The 17,700-nt window shown below is 59.1% G+C and overlaps 3 protein-coding genes across 10 annotated transcripts in view; 2 read left to right on the forward strand and 1 right to left on the reverse strand.

Moving 5' to 3' along the window:
- Window positions 1-4,660, forward strand: part of SCAF1 (SR-related CTD associated factor 1) — a 16,479-nt gene extending 11,819 nt beyond the window's left edge. The window contains 7 exon segments of the mRNA XM_014449831.2: window positions 131-340; window positions 342-831; window positions 1,492-1,574; window positions 1,796-2,014; window positions 3,803-3,931; window positions 4,225-4,289; window positions 4,291-4,660. Coding sequence (XP_014305317.2) covers window positions 131-340; window positions 342-831; window positions 1,492-1,574; window positions 1,796-2,014; window positions 3,803-3,931; window positions 4,225-4,289; window positions 4,291-4,417 — 1,323 coding nt within the window. The 3' untranslated portion in view covers window positions 4,418-4,660.
- A 1,254-nt stretch (window positions 4,661-5,914) lies between these two features.
- IRF3 (interferon regulatory factor 3) lies at window positions 5,915-11,539 on the reverse strand. Of its 7 annotated transcripts, none has more exons than XM_006107817.3 (8): window positions 11,386-11,521; window positions 10,443-10,614; window positions 9,683-9,854; window positions 9,526-9,596; window positions 8,740-8,932; window positions 8,261-8,641; window positions 6,786-6,901; window positions 5,915-6,159 (listed from the first exon to the last, which is right to left on the reverse strand). In XM_006107817.3, the coding sequence occupies exons 2-8, from the start codon at window positions 10,605-10,607 to the stop codon at window positions 5,992-5,994; spliced, it is 1,266 nt and encodes a 421-aa protein (XP_006107879.1). In that variant the 5' UTR covers window positions 10,608-10,614; window positions 11,386-11,521; the 3' UTR covers window positions 5,915-5,991. The 7 variants fall into 7 exon arrangements, with proteins under 7 accessions (XP_006107879.1, XP_014305323.1, XP_014305319.1 ...); XM_014449837.2 differs by having other exon boundaries at window positions 11,286-11,424; XM_014449833.2 differs by lacking the exon at window positions 11,386-11,521 and adding an exon at window positions 11,144-11,279 and having other exon boundaries at window positions 9,526-9,593.
- A 52-nt stretch (window positions 11,540-11,591) lies between these two features.
- Window positions 11,592-17,008, forward strand: BCL2L12 (BCL2 like 12). Of its 2 annotated transcripts, XM_006107815.3 has the most exons (7): window positions 11,593-11,723; window positions 12,364-12,478; window positions 12,695-12,837; window positions 13,736-13,822; window positions 13,910-14,001; window positions 14,721-15,008; window positions 16,788-17,008. In XM_006107815.3, exons 2-7 carry the CDS (start codon window positions 12,372-12,374, stop codon window positions 16,836-16,838), a joined length of 768 nt encoding a protein of 255 aa, XP_006107877.1. In that variant the 5' UTR covers window positions 11,593-11,723; window positions 12,364-12,371; the 3' UTR covers window positions 16,839-17,008. The 2 variants fall into 2 exon arrangements, with proteins under 2 accessions (XP_014305327.1, XP_006107877.1); XM_014449841.2 differs by lacking the exon at window positions 12,695-12,837 and having other exon boundaries at window positions 11,592-11,723.
- The last annotated feature ends 692 nt before the right edge of the window (window positions 17,009-17,700 follow it).

Genomic DNA, 17,700 nt, shown 5'->3' on the forward strand with positions numbered 1-17,700 from the left:
AAAAAAAAAATAACTATAAAAGAAAAAGAATACAAAATTCTTAAATATATTTATGGCATCAGTGTCAAACGTCGTCGCTGCGCCGCTTCGAACGCCCTATCTATTTTTTTAAAATTCAGCTAGAACGGAGATTGACTTCCCTTCGTGCATCCCGAGTGCGGGCTCTATTGAGATGTTAAAGCAGCTCCGGACATCATCTATCTAAAAGGGCCAAGGTGAAGGGCAGTGTTAGACCAAGAAAGCCAAGGAGACCAAGGGTAAGACCAAGCCATCCAAGGCCAGGGAAAAAAGATCCGCCAGCAGGGGCGGCGGCATGGCCCCCGGGGGCCCTGTGCCCCTGAAAGAAGTCCAAGGCCGACAGCTGTAGCCAGGCTGCCGGGGCCAAGGGCGCCGAGGAGACGTCCTGGTCCGGGGAGGAGCGAGCGGCCAAGGCCCCCAGCACCCCGCCCCCCAAGGCCGCCCCTCCGCCCCCCGCCCTCACCCCGGACTCACAGACGGTGGACAGCAGCTGTAAGACACCTGAGGTCTCCTTCTTGCCTGAAGAGGCCACTGAGGAGCCTGGGGTCCGAGGTGGGGCGGAGGAGGAGGAGGAGGAGGAAGAAGAGGAGGAGGAGGAAGAGGAGGAAGAGGAGCAACAGCCTGCCACCACCACGGCCACCAGCACGGCCGCCCCCGCCCCAAGCACGGCCCCTAGCGCAGGATCCACAGCCGGTGACTCGGGGGCAGAGGACGGGCCGGCTCCCCGTGCCTCTCAGCTGCCCACGCTGCCCCCACCCCTGCCCTGGAACCTGCCCGCTGGTGTGGACTGCACTACCAGTGGCGTCCTGGCCTGTGAGTGTTCCCCTCCGGGGCCAGGGCGGTCTGGGTGGGCGGAAAGGACCAGGAAAGATGACACCACATGGAGACACCTGAGGTGGCAGTGGGATGCCTTGGAAAGGGTGGGTATGTAGTGACCTGGACTGGGGGCCGCAGGTGGGCGAGGGCCCATCAGGTCTGTCCAGGATGTTCTAGATGTTCGGGTGATGGAAGAGAGCCGAGCAGATGGGCAGGGTGGCCAGCTCAGCACGGCTGGAGTGGGGCGTGTCCAGGCGTCCTCCTGCACGAGACTGGTATAGACTTGATGGGGGCCAGGAAGCATGGGGTGAGCAGTGTTCCTTGGGGATGACAGGAGTCTCTGCCAGGTCACAGACGTGGTGAGAGAGGCTGGGATTGGCTGTGGGGGCTGAGCAGCCAGAATCTCACTTCTGCCACCACCTTGTCCGTGGTTGGCCCTGGCCCACCCACCAACACGCACACACCCTGAGCGGCAAGAACATCGGGGTGTGGAGGGGGTGTTTTTCAGTGGCCGAGGCCCCCTTTTCTTAGTTCTGAGCCTGTGGCCTTAGGCCTGTCCAGGGGGCCCGGGGGATGGCAGTAGGTGGAGAGGTGAGATTCACTCTCATCTCCTGTCAACCCCGGACCGCCCTGTCATCAACTCTCCGCCTCCTGCAGTGACTGCACTTCTCTTCAAGATGGAAGAAGCCAATCTGGCGAGCAGAGCAAAGGCCCAGGAGCTGATCCAGGCCACCAACCAGGTGGGCTCCCCAGAGGAAGAGTCCCCACAGCCCCTTCTCTTGTCCCCTGCCTTGGGTTAGGAGAGGAACTACAACTCCCAGCAGGCCTTGAGGCAAGATATTGGCCAGAAGCGGAGCTTGTTACCCTTGGGACTGTTGGGAAATCGGGGTGGAAATAATAGGGGTACATGCTTCCTCTTTCCCTCCACGGCCCTTTGTTCATCCTCCAACCTCTTCCACAGATCCTCAGCCACCGGAAGCCACCCTCCAGTCTAGGGGTGACACCAGCTCCTGTACCCACCTCTCTGGGCCTGCCCCCTGGCCCCTCCAGCTACCTGCTCCCTGGCAGCCTTCCCCTAGGGGGCTGCGGCTCTACCCCTCCCACCCCCACTGGGCTGGCTGCTGCATCTGACAAGAGAGAGGGCAGTAGCAGCTCCGAGGGACGAGGGGACACGGATAAGGTGAGCTGGGCTTGGGAGAGGTGGGATGATGGTGACAGTTTTGCAGAGAACAGGAGCAGATACTGAGATGCGGGGGCCCAGGGAGAATGGCAAAGACGATGCCAGTAGACGGGGCCGTAGATTTTAAAAAAACTGAAGTTGTTAAATTGTAAGGATCTGAACTGTCACTCTAATGGATGAATGGGTGCTGGGCAGGTTTTTAAAAAATTATATATATATATATATATATATATAGAGAGAGAGAGAGAGAGAGAGAGAGAAACACACTCATACCCACTCCCTCCTTCCCTCCATACCTCCCTCCTTCCTTCCTTCCCTTTCTCCATCCCCATCTTTTTGTGTAAGGGAAAGAGTGGTCGACAAACAAAAATCGAGCATTTTCTAGATGAAGGAAGGAAGAATAGATGCTGGGCAAATACAGACAGGTTTTCCATCTGGCTCCTCCTCCCAGACCTCGGGCTGTTATCTTTTTGGTCAGGTCAGGATGCTTTTTGTTAAGGTCCAACAGCCTATCGCTGATCGTGGCGTTGCCCACCCCTCCATACACTTCATGTACGCGCCAGAGGGAGAGCAGAGTAAACCCCATAAACAGCGCCGTGTGAGGGGCAGTGGCAGGGCACAGCTCTGTGGTCGCTGGTGCATCCAGCCGCCATGGTCTGCAGGACAAGGACAGTACGGCCTGTGACCAGCAACGGGTCCCTTGCTCTGTGCGTGAGGCTGCTCTGGTCTGTTCTCTGCCTGCTGTCTTCCGTTGCCACATCTGAGATGGCTGTGGGGAACAGCCCCCTTCTCTGTAGAAACCCACTTCCCGTGGGGTGAGGGAGGCCCGAGGACTCGGGGTGGCCGGTGGCTCTCCTAGCAGTGGCGCGGCCCAGGGGTTCAGCAGACAGTTGGCATCATCTCTTCCGAGATGCTGGCCCTGAAGTCCGGAGTGCACTGCCCTTGTCAGAACTCAGTTCACTGTTCCCATCTCCCCTCAGCCCTGGCCCGGGAGGTGACCTCCCCAGGGTTGCTGTTTCGGGTGACTGTCCCTGTGCAGACTGGCTCTGGCTTGAATGTGCTCTCCTGCTAGAGGTGTCCTATCCGTCGGTTTTTGCAAAGATCCCACTTGAGGTTGAGGCAGGGGTTGGGGTCTCTCAGCTGCTCCCTGTCCTGTCCCCACCTCAGAACAGTCACAGCTCCCCTTGCCGTGGCCTCCATGTGTCACCTCCCCCTCCCCACGAGTACTGTCTGCATTTTACAAGTGAGCTATAGAGGGGTTTGGTCCCTCGTCCAGGCCACGGGTGGTAGAGCAGGATTCTAGTACCTCCCCCCCATGCCCTCCCCTCTACTCCTAACCAGTCCTGGACCCCCAGTGCCCCTCAGCCCTGCTGTCCACTCAGCAGCCAGGGCAGTGTCGTGAAGCCCACGCCGGGAAGCCTGGCCACACGTTCCTGCTGCGATCAGAGGAAGTCTCATAGAGTCTGATGACAACAGTCGTCCTGCTTGGCTAACGTCTTGTCTCCCCACTGGACTGAACTTTGTCAGGGCAGGGGACACGTGTGTCCATGGCCACCTGGGACGGCCAGAGTGCGGCCTGGAGGGCATGCTCAGTGACACTCGGAGGCCCAGGCCTGTGGTCCGTGGTGACCTCAGCATGGGGTGCACAGGCAGCCCCTGAGCACGGCGTCCCCCTCCAAGAGGGGCTGCTGGTCCAGGAGGCTGCGTGGCGGGCAGGGGTGGAGGCCGGGTCCCGCAGGAACTCACCTGGCCTTGCTGTCCCCTTTCCCCCTCTGTCACTGTCGCCAGTACCTGAAGAAGCTGCACACACAGGAGCGGGCGGTGGAGGAGGTGAAGCTGGCCATCAAGCCGTACTACCAGAAGAAGGACATCACCAAGGAGGAGTACAAGGACATCCTGAGGAAGGCCGTCCACAAGGTGGGCCCAGAGGGGGACAGACACAGAGGTGGGTGGAGGACGCGACGCAGAGACAGGGGAGGGCAGACAGATGAGCGCAGAGGGGGAGACTGAGGGATGGGGGGTCAGTCTGGAAGGTGAGGAGGGTGACAAGGTCTCAAGCCCATCTGGGCCCGTTCTGCTGGCATCGGGATAAGTAAGGACGTTGGCCTGGACATTGGGGAGCGGCTGCTATCCTAGTCCCAGGCTGCTCAGCAGTCCAGGTGGACGGGGCCTGGGGGGCTGGCAGTGATGCAGCTGCCCTCGCTCCCCAGATCTGCCACAGCAAAAGTGGGAGATCACCCGTGAAGGTGAGCAACTTGGTGCGCGCCTACGTCCAGCTACCGCTACTTCCGCAAGCACGGCCGCAAGCCAGGGGACCCCCCAGGGCCCCCACGGCCACCCAAGGAGCCAGGGCCCCCTGACAAGGGCGGCCCTGGCCTGGGCCTGCCCCTGCCCCCTCTCTGAGACCCCCAACAACCCCACCTCCTTCCTCTGCCTCTTCAGATTCTGGACGTATTTATGGCTCCACCTCTCCACTTCCCTCCCCCGTCAGTGGGATGATTGGGAGAGGGTTGCTGTGGGGATGAGAGCCCCCTGCCCAGCCCTGTGCCCATCTTCCTCGTCCCAAGCCTGTCCCCATCGCCTCTCCCCTCTGTTCATGTCCCTCCCCCAGTTTCATTAAAGATTTCATGAAATGTTACCTTCGAACCCCGTGATTTTAGCCCTTTCTTTTCAGAGTCTAATTTGGGGAGGGGTTAGGGAGGGACACACGCAGGAGGCTTGGCCCCAGTCTGAGGGTGGTTAACAGGGAGACCAGACTGTGTGGCTTGGGGCCAGTACATGCCCCTCTCTGCACCTCAGTCTCCTTATCTGTAAAGTGGGTGTTGTGAGGATTAAGTGAGACCCAGGCAGGGGAAGCACGTAGGACCCTCCCGGGACACTGTCAGCTGCTGCTGAGAGGGTGGTGACGGCACATAGGGGCCAGGCCCCTGGTCAGTCTTCCCAGCTCAGGGCACCCACGTGCTGCTTGTCTGCCTGGGACGTGCCCGCCCCCATTGGGTTGGGCTGTGCTTTGCCAGTCCATGCGGTGGGGGGATGGAATCCCCCCTCCTGAGACGCAGTGAGGGCCACATGGTGCGGCAGGGCAGTGCTGGCCTCGCTCAGTCCTGTCGCCCAGAACCCAGGCGTGGTGAGGAAAGGCGGCAGTGCCCGGGCCGCCGGAGCACGTGGGCTCCAGGGCGGGGCACAGAGCTCCTTTACCACTGCCCGTCCCAGCCCCAGACAGAGGACGTGCCTGAGGCCACCCCGCAGGAGCTGGAGGGAGCCAAGGCCCCGACAGACAGGGCCGTTTAGGCGGGGAGCTCTCTGCATACCGGAGCGTGGCCCCGGCTGTTCAGAGGCAACATGGGGATTCCGGAGGCAGCCCTGGGCCTCCCTCGGAGAAGTGAGGCTGGATTCTGACCCAGCTTGTGTCTCCTACTTTGTGACCTTTACTCCTCTCTAAGTCTCACTGTCTCGGTCTGTAAAGTGGGAATGACTGTCACCTTCTCACCAGGTCCATGGAAAGAGGTGTGGCGGTGATGAGTTTCTCGCCCGCACTGTGAGCACCCGAATTGTGGGCGGCCTGCAGATGCATAGACTGAGGTCCGGAGGAGCAGTGCCCAGCTTGGGTCAGGGCTGGCCTGGGGACACCGAATACCACACACAAGTGGTGACAGTGGCAAGAAGTAGTTTTTTTTGTTTGTTTGTTTTGTTTTTAAATATATTTCTTTATTGATTTCAAATAGGAAGGAAGAGGGAGAGATAGAAACATCAATGATAAGAGAGAATCATTGATTGGCTGCCTCTTGCACGCCCCCTATTGGGGATCAACTCCGAAACCCAGGCATGTGCCCCCGGCCGGAATCGAACCCGGGACCCTTCAGTCCGCAGGCCGACACTCTATCCACTGAGCCAAACCGGTTAGGGCAAGAAGTAGTTTATTGGTGGAGGCGAGGGACCTGCACCCACGACTGGTGGGTGCAGACCTGGCCAGTGACCTAGAGATCCATGTCCTCGACCAGGTCCTGCAGATAGGCCTTGTACTGCTCCGACGTGAGAGAGAGAGGCTGGCTGTTGGAAATGTGCAGGTCCACAGTGTTCTCCAGCGAGGAGGCACCGCCTACCCGCGCCATTTCGAGCAGAGCCCTGAGGCACGTGGGAACAACCTATAGGAGGTGCGGGAGAAACATGGTCAAGAGAAGCACCCAACGTTGTCTACTGTAGGGGGTGGGGTTGAGTGGACTACAACTCCCAGCAGGTCCCACCATAACCCAGGATGAATTCTTGGGCTCAGGACTGCTGCGAGTTGTAGTTTTCCCATATTCACAACCACGGAGGCCAGAGGGGCTCCCAGAAGCTAGGGCTGAGCAGCTGGTGTCAGAAGGACTCCTGGGAGCTGTAGTTCCTCACAGGCTGCTAGGACTTAGAGTCCACCAACTCCCACATGCTTCTGGGTGTCCCAGCCATGGATAAGGGCATGGGTGGGACACCCAGAAGTCTCTGGGAATGAATGGTGGTTGCAGCCCTAGCTGGCTGGTGTCGCTCAGTTGGTGGGAGCATCATTCCATACACTGAAAGGTTGCAGGTTCAGTGTGGGAGGCAACCAGTTGATGTCTCTCTCTCCCCGCAACCCCCACCCGCCCTCTAAAAATCAATGAAAATATCCTCTGGTGATGTAGAGAGTTGGAAATTTTTGTTTCTCCAGGGGTTTCTGGGAATTGTAGTTCCTGGGAGCAACCTATTCTTTTGGAAGATCCCCCCCCTCAGCTCCAGGATCCTAAGGCGCAGGCACCTTGACCATCACTAGCTTCTTGGTCCACGGCTGGTGCTGAGGCCATGACTCCCCCATGCAGAACCAGAAGGTGTAGCGTGGTGAGCGTCCGCTTCCATTGATGAAGGCAATCAGATCTGTGGGCCCAAGAGCCTAGTCAGGGATGGGGAGACCTCGACCTGCCCCTCCCCCTAAAACCTGAATAATATCCTACCTTCCCCGCTAACCTAAAGCCTGGCATACCTCTGCCATCAAAACCAGGGGGCTGCTGATGTGCGTCAAGTCCCCACAATTCTGGCACAAACATAAAAGTTCCTTTTCCCTCCCACCCATCAGGGTAGGGCTGGACGATCCGCTCCCACCTCCCCCTGAGCATTCAGGATGGGGAAACAGGTCCTGGAGGGGAATCCTCTCCCAAAGATGTTGACAGTTACTGCTCTTTAACCCCCTAAGGCCACACTGTCCCTACGTAGCCATTAGCCACCTGGGGCTATTTAAATGGTAACTAATTAAAATGCAAATAGTTTAAAACTCACTTCCTCAGATGCTCTCAGCGCATCTAAGTACTCAATAGCCATGTGGCTGGATACTGTACGATATTGGGGAGTGCAAAGAAAGTGCTATTGGCTAGCAAAGTCCTACGGGATCTCTCCTGTGTCTGTCTGTCCACCATAAGCCTATATAATAAAGAGCTAATGTGCACATAGTCATCACACCCTCATGCCCTCTTGCCCTAGCGCTGGAACTGTTCAGACACTCAACACTCAACACCGGGGAGAGAGGAATGGGGACCAGCCAGGCACAAATGAGCTCATGAGAGAGGAATGGGGACCAGCCAGGTCCCAGGTGCCTGCGGCCCAGGTGAAGCCACCCGCCCACAGTCCCTCTGGCTGCGGCCGGCCCGGGAGAAGCCGGCCCAGGTCCTGGGTGCCTACGGCCAGCCAGAGGGAGGGAAGCCCAGGTCCCGGGTGCCTGCAACCAGCAGGAGAAGGGAATCCTGGGTCCCGGGTGTGGGGCAAGGCAGAGGCGGTTAGGGGAGATCAGGCCAGCAGGGGAGCAGTTAAGGGCAATCAGGCTGGTAGGAGAGCAGTTAGGGGCGATCAGGCAGGCAGAGGTGGTTAGGGGTGATCAGGCACGTAGGAGGCAAGCGGTTCGGAGCCAGTGGTCCCGAATAGCGAGAGGCGGTTGGACATCTCCCAAAGGGTCCCGGATTGAAGAGGGTGCAGGCCGGGCTGAGGACCCCCCCCCCCCCCCCCCATGAATTTTGGGCCCCGGGCCCTTAGGTGGGAAAAATGACGACGACTATGGCAGCTAGTTCCTGAGCACCTTTTGTGCAGGGGGGCCCGGGGCTCCTCCCAGCCCTGGGGAGGCAGAGGGAGGGAGAGAGCCCTCAGACTTGCCGGGCTCGGAGCAGTCTAGGCTAAATGGCCAACAGCAGCAGGATCCCGAAAGGTCAGACCCCGGTTCTTAACCACTGGGGCCCCCTCTCCACTCACCTGCCACAAACGGCCCCAGGTTGAACACGCTTCCTTCCGCCTCTTTGGGGACCTCGCCATCAGGCCCGCGGCCGCTGTCGGGGAGAAGCTCCTCGCCCACAGCCCAGTATGTGTGGCAGGGGCCCAGCCTCTGGGCGCAGAGCCGCTGCCCGTCCCTCCACAGAGCGAGTCCCCCGCCCAGGCCGCTCAGCACACGACTCACATAGTCCTTCGCGGCCCTGTCTGCCAGGAACGCCCCGGGGTCCGGCAGTGTTATCGGCTGCCCAGGGAGTGTCCTGTCCCCTCCTTCTGACCCCACCAGCCGCAAGCCCCGCGGGCAGAAGACCGTCTGCTGGAAGACTTGGCGGCCCCGGTAGAAGGCGGTCACCTCGAACTCCCAGTCTGAGCAGCAGCGGCGGCAACGTGAAGGGAGAGATTGAGAGCGTGTAAGGGCCCATCACCCCAGATCCAGCTCCTCCCAGCCCACAGCTGGCACTCACCGTCCTGGGGCATCAATAGCTGCTTCAGTGGGTTTTCAGGGGGCGCTGAGTTTGGGTAGGGAGCAGGAATGTCTAAGTTGGGGCTCAGCAAGAGCTGAGGGGGGTATTCAGGGGCCACAGCCAGGCTCGAGGCCCCCTCATCTGGAACTGAGCCCAAGGCCATGTCATTCAGTAACTCCTCCAGAATGTCTTCCTAGAGAGAGAGAGAGAAGGGTCCAGGCATTTCCACAGAATTTTCTGAAGACTTCCCCATGGGTCAGGCCTTGTGTTCAGCAATATGGGGACCCAGAGAGGAGACAGTCCTGAGCCTTGCTCTCTAGGGGTTTCCGATCTAGGGGAGAGACCGCCCTGGGCTCAGAGCACACAATGCTCTGATGTATGCTGAGGGCTAAGAGGTCCGGGAGAGCAGCTAATTCAGCCCAAGGATCTGGCTCCACGCAGGCAAGACCTGGGCCGAGAAGTCTGGGGAGAATGCCCCCGGGGACATCAGCAAGATCGAGGGCAGGGAGTTTCCAGTTCCCAAGAGGCTGGAAAGCGAGGAAAGCAACGGAGGTGTGTTAGGGCCTGGAATGCCTGGTGAAAACGGAACTTTCTCCTGAGGCTGCTGGGAAGCCATGGAGGGCTGTGAGCTGGAGAGGGGGAGGGTCAGCTCTGGGTCAGGGGAGGGAGAGAAGGGAGGCCAGGGAGGAGGCGGACAGTGGTCCATGGGGAGAATGAGGCCTGAACAGGGACGCAGAGGCGATGGGACAGGGACTGAGGGGGCAGGAGGGCTGGGCGCATGCGTACCTGGGTGTCAGAGGTATTGAATCTGCCATCGGTGTCCGGAGACGTCTCCGGCTCAGGGAAGTCCCCAACTGCTGGCGAGAGAGGTGGTGAGCGGAAAGGGGGTGCCAGGGACTCTTACGATCCCATTCCTCCGTGAGAACCCCCGCTTCCAGCACACCTGAGTTCACAAACTCATAGATCTTGTGCGGGTCGTGGGGGTCCTTGCTCCGGTCCTCAGCTAAACGCAACACTTCCTTCCTGTTCAGGGCAGACCTGAAATTCCTCTTCCAGGTTGGCAGGTCAGGCCTATCTCTCCCCGGAGTGTAGGCGCCGCTGGCCTCTGCCCAGGCCTGGGGAACCAATGGGACCAGGGTAGAGGAGCAGATGATTCTGACCCCACCCCAGGGGTCATAACCCTGCCCCCTCTCATCCTAGCACCCACCTTGTTAAGGTTCTCTCCCCAAATTCTCAGTGCCCTAAGTCCCCCTGCCGCCACCTTTCAAAATCCTTTGCTTTCTAAGCCAACCTTCCAGGCCCTACGAGGTGTCTAACTCTGCAACCAACCTGCCCTAGGGCACCCTCTGTAATAGCCCCGCCCCCTCCCACTCTAACTGGGTTTACCCCCACTGGTGTAGTATTCTAAGTTGGTGGTAAGTACCCTCAGCTTCAGCCCAGTCTGGTCTCATGTTCCAAGACCCGCCCCCAGAATTCTATATCCAAGATCCCATCCCCAGTGAGCCCTGAACTCCCAGGATGCATTTCCTTCATGGTCTAACCTGCTTTCCTAGTTCTACTCCTGGAACCTGGGCTCTCCAGCTATCCCACACCTATCAGCTATCCTAAGCCCTCCCCATCCCACTGTAACTCCACTCCTCAGAGTCCACCCCACCCTACGGCACCCGCACCTTAGGGTTTCCCGAGTCTCAGCTCCCACACACCTGGAAGATGCCAAAGTCCTCCTGCTGGGCATCCTGCCGCAAACCGTGCTTCCAGGGGATACGGAAGCGCCTGCGGCTCTGGTCCAGCCAAGCCACACCCTCCAGTTGCCCCTCGTCCAGCTGAGACACCAGCCAAGGCAGGATCCGAGGCTTTTGGGATCCCATGTCGGGCCTGCGAACAATGGGCAGGTCATGGGCGCAGGCGGCCTCTCAGGCCCACCCGGACCATCCTCTCACGGGCCACGGCGCAGGTCCCTCGCCTGTATTTTCTTGGGGGAACAAACAGACCTCACCTCCTCCAATCCTCCACTTTAGCGAGGACTCCCTCCCAAATCCATTTTAGGGCCCCCTCGTTCCCCCAGCTCCTGTGCAGACCCCACTACCCCATCAATTCCGCCAGCAAAGACCCTTCCCTATTTCACTGCAAATCCCGCCCGCCCTCCCCATCACGCAAGGCAGGTACCCCCACTTCCAAGGTGGAGCCTAATAGCAGACGCTACTCTCCTGTGGACTTCTACCTCCCGCACTCACCCCAGTGTAGACCCCTCCCACAGTTCCCCACACATGATCCCTCACCCGGTTCCACCGTAGTCCTCCTTCCACAGTCCCCCGCAGGGAGCCTCCCTCGACCAGGGCGCGCTCCCCACTGTCTGGAGTGGACTGCCTCCCCGCTACTAGTTCTATGTTTATTTTTTTTGCACCTGCCACTGCTTCACTTCTCCCCTTCCTTGCTTCACTTTCTCCAGGGTACACAGCCCCGCTCCATGTCATGTCAGACTCATCCTTTCTCCCGTTCCTCACTCCTGGCCACCACCAGCTCCCCGGCTCTTCCGCGTTACCTACCTAGCGGGACGGGGCGGGGCGCGCAGGGTGCTGGGGCCACCCGTGGCTTTGGGTCCCGTAGCGCGCGAACACGGAGCTGCACCCCACCCCCACCCCTTACCGTCAGCTGAGCTTTAGGGCGGTGGAGCTTTGTTTGCTGCAGATTTCTTGAAATGAAAACGACTTTCTCGTCATTTGGGCAACAAACCACAAAGAGGTGGCACCCGCAGCCCGGACATTGCTCCGCCCCGTGCCCCTTTTTTGGCTTTCCGGCCACCGGCATGCTGGGAACGTCGCATGCAAATTAGGCGGGCACCGGCGCTCCGCCCCCTCTGCGTTGGGCCGTCGCCAGGCCGGCCCAGTGCGCAGGCGCGGGAAAGTTGAACTAAGAGAAGTTTAACAAGTTCAGTGAAGGAGGTGGCGGCGGCGGCGGGGCCCGGGGCCCGGGCCCGGGGCCAGGTGAGTGGGGCGTCAGTGAGGGTTGCGGGGAGGAGGGAGGAGAAGAGGGCCGCGATCCAGGAACTGGACCCCCAGTCCTGTTTCGGCATCCAAGCGTCACGGGTCCCCAAGAGTCCACCCTTAGACAGTGGAACTACACCTCCCAGCAGGCCGCGCGGCGATCAACTGCGGACCGAGTGGAATGTTTGCCACGAAGCCTGCTGGGATTGGTAGTTTTCATCCTCTAACGGCTTAAGTAACTTGGCATGTTCTCTCCGAGTCCAGAGTCGAAGCCTCAGGCGTCCTTCTTGCTCGAGGGCCCAGAGGTCCAAGGCACAATCCCCTTTCCTCTCAGACCCAAGAGTTCAGGCTCCCAGCCCCCTCTTTCCTTAGACCCAAGAATCGAGGTCCCCAGCCTCCTCCTCTGCCAGGATCAAGGAATCTTCGTCTTCATCCCTCTTCTCCCTCTGGAGACTCAAGAGCCTGGACCTCCAGACCTCAATTCCCCTCAAGGACCTAGGAGCTCAGACCCTCAGCTCCTTCCCTGCCTTGGGGACCCCCGAGTCCTGACCCTCTCCTCGTTCACAAACTAGGAATTGGGGCCCCAAGCCTTCACTTCTGCTGAACCCTGGAGTTTATCCCTCAGCCCCCTCTCTCACAGGTGCCCCCATGGCAGGCTCGGAAGAGCTGGGGCTCCGGGAGGACACGCTGAGGGTCCTCGCTGCCTTCCTTAAGCGGGGCGAGGCTGCCGGGTCCCCCATTCCAACCCCACCCAGGTAAGAGGAGCTGCTCTCCTCCCGCAGGGGCCTCTGCATGTGGTGTGGGCCGTCTCTAACTCGTGCTCCTGGTCTCAGTCTGTGTCCTTGCCCCTCTCTGTATATCTGGCTCTCTTCCATGTCCCCGGGGTTTGCAGGGAGAGGCCCAGAGGGGGAGAAAAAAGGGACTGCTTGCAAGGGGGGCTCTGGAGTCACTCTCTGAGGTCCCTTCCCCAGGAGCCCTGCCCAGGAGGAGCCAACAGACTTCCTGAGCCGCCTTCGAAGATGCTTTCCTTGTTCTTTGGGTCGAGAAGCAGTTCCCCCTGAGTCCCCCCGGCCTTGCTCCCTGCCCCTTCGCCCCTGCTATGGTTCGCAGCCTGGTAAGAGGTTTCCCTAGATCACCCATGAACTTGCTCATGCAGAGCCAGGAGCTTTGATTCTAAAATATACATACACACACACACACATACATACTATTGATTTCAGAGAGGAAAGGAGAGGGGGAGAGAGAGAGAGAAACGTCAATGACGAGAGAGAATCATTGATGGGCTGCCTCCTGCACGCCCCCCACCGGGGATCGAGCCTGCAACCCGGGCACGTGCCCTGACCGGGAATCTAACTGTGACCTCCTGGTTCATAGATCGATGCTCAACCACTGAGCCAGGCTGGTCGGGCTGGGAGCTTTGATTCTTAATACATCCACAGGACAAGGAATTAGTTCAAGATCACTCAGCTAAGGGTATCTAGGTAGCACCTACCCTCCGTTTTCAATCACAGCTCCTTATCTTTTTGATTACATGACTTTGAGGGCAATCATGCTGGCAGGGGGGGCAGTTGGGAGTGACCTGGCTGTCGGGGGGCAGTCATTGGACTTGGTCAGGAGTGACTAACAGCTTTCCTCTCGTGTGAGCCTGGATAGAAGAGTAATGGCTACAGGGCGTGCTAGCTTGCGCAGGGTTTCCAAGCGAGAGAGAGAGTTCTGTGATCAGCCGGTGATGCCTGAAATGGACAAGGGATAGAGTGGTAATCGCTGGAGTGTCACGTGTTTGCCTTCCTTGGGTGGGATCCTCTTCAAGGTCCAGTTCAGCTCTAACACTAAATCCATTTGGGGGGGCATCATAAAGTGGATACAAGGGTCTTTTGCCAGGTTTGCTCACTGAGCCACCATTTACCCCGTTATGGAAAGGAAATCACTGCTACCAGGCAGGGTGGTTGGGAGGAGAAAAGCCATCACTTCCTGATCTCCTGGAGACCTGTCATTGTCTCTCTTCACCCCAGGCCCAGCGACTCCAGACTTCTATGCCCTCGTGGCCCAGCGGCTGGAACAGCTGGTCCAAGAGCAACTGAGATCCCCGCCGAGCCCAGGTGAGGGCAGAGGGGCCCTGCAGAAAGATGAGGGCAGAAGGGTGGCCAGGTTTCTGCCCCCAACCGAATTCTCTTCTGTCCCCCTAGAGTTACAGGGTCCCCCACCCACCGAAAAGGAAGCCCTGCTGCGGAGGCTGGTGGCCTTGCTGGAGGAGGAGGCAGAAGTCATCAACCAGAAGGTGATGGTCGTCGTCCATCCCTTAGCTAGGATAAGAATTGCTTTATGATTGGGCACTGGGTCAGAAGCTGGATCTGCATTCTCATTGGGTGGCCGGTTGGGAGAGGGTAGGACAAGGCTTTAATGAATGACAGAGGTATGGCCAGGGCAGTACCTTATATTCGTGGCTTGCATTGTTTGTTAGAGGGCGTAGCCTAAAGGAAGGGTTGTGGCCATCAGAAACATGATTTAGGGAAGAGACTGGAGCCAGTTGAGGAAGTAAGGGGATATATGGTGGTGGGAGTGGGATGTGGTTTGAGAAGACATAAAATCTGAAATCCTGAGTGACAGTGTAGGGGCGTGGCTTAGAATGTGGGGGGAAATGGCCTGCCGGAGGAGGTGTGGTTTGTGTCCTGAAGTATGATTGGCCTATTAATTGTAGATTGAAGGCTAGAAGATTAGCACTCTAGGGCGCAGTTAGAGTAGGGCTAGGCCCTCATTAGCTGCCGAGGCCTGGGCAGGGGCGTGGCTTAGCTTCTTGGGTTCTAGGCCACCTTCCTGTGAGTAGTTTGGCAGAAACCATGGAGTCTGGTTTATGATTGGCTGATGTGATGGGTTGGGGCATGGCTTAGAGCTTTAGTATGGAGAAGACCCTTACACCAGAAAGCCACCCCCACGCCCCCAGCCTCCTACTGGCTGGTCACCAGGGCGGACCCTGCCTCTTCCCCTGTCCACCCACAGCTGGCCTCGGACCCTGCCCTGCGCCGCAAGCTGGCCCGCCTCTCTGCTGGCTCCTTCGCCCGCCTAGTGGAGCTGTTCTCCAGCCGGGAGGGCAGCCCTTGCCCCAGCCGCACACGCCCCTCCTTGCGGTGCCCCGGGCCCCCGCCGCCTTCCCCGGAGCCCCTGGCCCGCCTGGCCCTGGCCATGGAGCTGAGCCGGCGCGTGGCCTGGTTGGGGGGCACCCTGGCTGGACTCAGCGTAGAGCACGTGCACAGCTTCACGCCCTGGATCCAGGCCCAGGGGGGCTGGGTGAGCCGCCCAAGCCTCTGTGGGCCCCCCTTTACCTGACTGTGATTGGGGGGAGGGGGCCCCTTAGGTTTCCTTTCAGGCATCGCGGGTGTTCTCCCAGCCCCCCTCCCCCCGTTCACCTGCTCTGTGCTCTCTGAGCACCTACTGCACCCTGGGCCCCGCGGTGATCAGTGGGGGCTTGTGAGGATTAGGTGGGATCACCCTCTAAGTGCTGGGCGCCCCACGGCACGTTTGTGTGGTTACCGGTGACTCTGCCTGGGCAACTCTGCCCGCCGAACCCGCTTGTCCGGTAGCCCCCTGCCTCCTTCCTCTGCTCTGCTCGGCTCTTACCCTCAGGGAGGCCTTTCCTGCTCCCATTTAAAACCGCAGCCGCCTCCACACCCTCGCGCTTACTCACCCTCCCTTGTTGGCTGCTTTACTTCCTTCCATAGCATCTGTACCTTCTAACATGGCAGGAGCAACTAGTTGTACCTCCTTTTGCCGTCTTCTCTCGCCCCTGACACCTCAGCCCCTGACACCTTCCCTTGCTCGCGCCTTTCAACCCAATGCCAGGCTCAGAGCTGGCGTGGCCGCGTCACCTGGGCAACGGCCCCACCTCCCTGAGCACCTGCCTGCCCTGCCTCACGGCTGCCACCGCAGTTGCCTTCAGACTGGGAGGGGCTGGCCTGCTGTGTTTGAGGAACAGAGAGGAGGGGCTGGAGAGGGTGAGCAAGGTGAGCCAGGCGACAGGGCCAGGGTTGAGAGCAGGAGGGGCGGCAGGTTGTTCAGGGGCTCGTAGTCATGGTGAGAACTTGGGGTTTGACTCTGAGTGAGCCCAGAATTCCTGGTGGGCTCTGGGCAGAGGACGAGAGGGTGCTTAGGTATTAACACCCGCCCTCTGGTGGTGGCGTGGGGAACTGTACGGGGAGAGGGCAGAAGGAGGGAGCTTGGAGGGGGTGACTGGCCAGGGGGAGATTCCCAGAGCAGTGTGGGAATAGCAGGGGTTCTGGATTTAATTTGGAGATAGAGGTTACAGATTTTGCTAATGGAGTGGATGTGGGGACTGAGCGGCAGGCAGGAGTCAAGGACGCTGACCTGGGCAACTGCTGGGCTGTTCCCTGAGATGGGGCCAAGCAGGGGGGAGGGGAGGGGGAGGAGTGGGAAGGAGTCAGAGATGGTTGAAGTGGTCCAGCTAAGGGAGAGCTGCCCTCCGACCTCACAGCAGGCGATGAGGGCACGGGGGATGCGTGTCTGGAGCTCAGCCCAGAAGCTCGCTCGCTGGTTTGTAAAGCCGTTTTGTTTTAAGGAATGAGCAGAAAGCTTGGCCAGGTGCTCGCCAAGGATTTCAGTGGATGATCCCAGTTAAGCCTCACAACAGCCTGACGGGATTCGGTTATTATCCGGGTCTTACGGAGGCTGGGAGGGGAAGCTCCTCACGCAGGGATCAGAATCAACACTTGCACACAAAGCCAGGGCTCTTGATCTTTAAAACCCCAGCGCCCTCTCCGCTCTCTGGAGCCCTGTCTCTGCCCAACCTCCACCAGCGTTCCCACCCGCGGGCTCCTTTTCTTCTTCTTCACCGGGACTGGCCCCACCCACCCCCGGGTGTTTGATCCTCTCCAGGGTTCTGTCCCCCCACCCTGGGTCTCTCTCCCTCTCTGGTCTCTGTCCCCTGTCCATCCTGGTTCCCTGCCCCCCCCCCGCCCCCCCGCCCCGTCTCAGCTCTCACTGGGCTGGTGTGGATGCTGCTGTGAGTGGAGGGAGCCTCCACTGACGAGGCTCTGCCGCTTTTCCCTGCAGGAGGGCATCCTGGCCAGCTCCCCCGTGGACTTGAACTTGCCCCTGGACTAGCTCTTCCTCAGCAGCTGTTATGAGATTGGCCTTCAGGCGCCAGGCCCGTTGCGTGCTTCTCGAGCCTTCCTCTTCTGCTCAGGGCTGTGAGTGGTGGCTGCCCACCCTGCTTTTGCCAAAAAGAAATGGTTCAAATTTTTTTCATATTAAAAACTTGTTCAAAGGTTGAATCACTTGTTCTTTCACTCGAGAACTCAAGTTCTAAGTAGGGGAGGTGTGGTTCAGAGATCTCTCTGGTTTATACATTGAGGCGAGAGCGATGCCTGCATTCTAGAAATGTTTATCTGGAGCACTTAGGAGTGCCTGCCAGCTGCGCATACAGCGTGATGGGGATGCCTGCGAGCCCGACTCCAGCTGACGCCTCTTCCCCGCTGCCTGGGCATGCATCCCAGCTGCCCCTGCGCGATGCTCGTGGAGCCTTCCAGCTAGTTCTCCCTTCACGGGCACCCAAACACCACCTTCCCATTTTCTCCTTCTGTGCCTTTTTTCCCGGTTCCTCCTCATCTCCCTGGAGACTTGGGGTTTGTCACCTTTTTGGGGTGTAGCCTCTTTCACAGAATTATGTTTATAAACACATACAATGAGATGCACAGCCAATGACAGTCGGTCCTTGTTATTTGCACGCTCTATAGTTGCGAATTCACCTACCAGTGGTCGGCAAACCGCGGCTCACGAGCCACATGCGGCTCTTTGGCCCCTTGAGTGTGGGCTCTTCCCACAAAAATACCGACTTCTGCGCATGGGCCCACGAAGTTTCAATTCGGACTATATGTGCACGCCACGCACGGGGGATTTTGTGGAAGAACCACACTCAAAGGGGACAAAGACCCATAAGATGCTTCGGAAGCCGTGGTTTTCCCAC

This window comes from Myotis lucifugus, unplaced genomic scaffold, assembly GCF_000147115.1.
Source record: "Myotis lucifugus unplaced genomic scaffold, Myoluc2.0 scaffold_1454, whole genome shotgun sequence".
Taxonomy (NCBI): Eukaryota; Metazoa; Chordata; class Mammalia; order Chiroptera; family Vespertilionidae; genus Myotis; species Myotis lucifugus.

Excerpts from the sequence above, each read along its gene's own strand:
- IRF3 (XM_023748500.1), bottom strand. The coding sequence starts at position 11,213 with ATGACATGGAGCGGGGCTGTGTACCCTGGAGAAAGTGAAGCAAGGAAG. Across the intron at positions 10,615-11,018 it reads GAGGACTACGGTGGAACCGG|GCCCGACATGGGATCCCAAA; the intron begins GTGAGGGATCAT and ends CATTGTTCGCAG. Across the intron at positions 8,642-8,739 it reads GCTATTGATGCCCCAGGACG|ACTGGGAGTTCGAGGTGACC; the intron begins GTGAGTGCCAGC and ends GCTGCTGCTCAG.
- BCL2L12 (XM_006107815.3), top strand. The coding sequence starts at position 12,372 with ATGGCAGGCTCGGAAGAGCTGGGGCTCCGGGAGGACACGCTGAGGGTC. Across the intron at positions 12,479-12,694 it reads CCCATTCCAACCCCACCCAG|GAGCCCTGCCCAGGAGGAGC; the intron begins GTAAGAGGAGCT and ends TCCCTTCCCCAG. Across the intron at positions 12,838-13,735 it reads CTGCTATGGTTCGCAGCCTG|GCCCAGCGACTCCAGACTTC; the intron begins GTAAGAGGTTTC and ends TCTTCACCCCAG.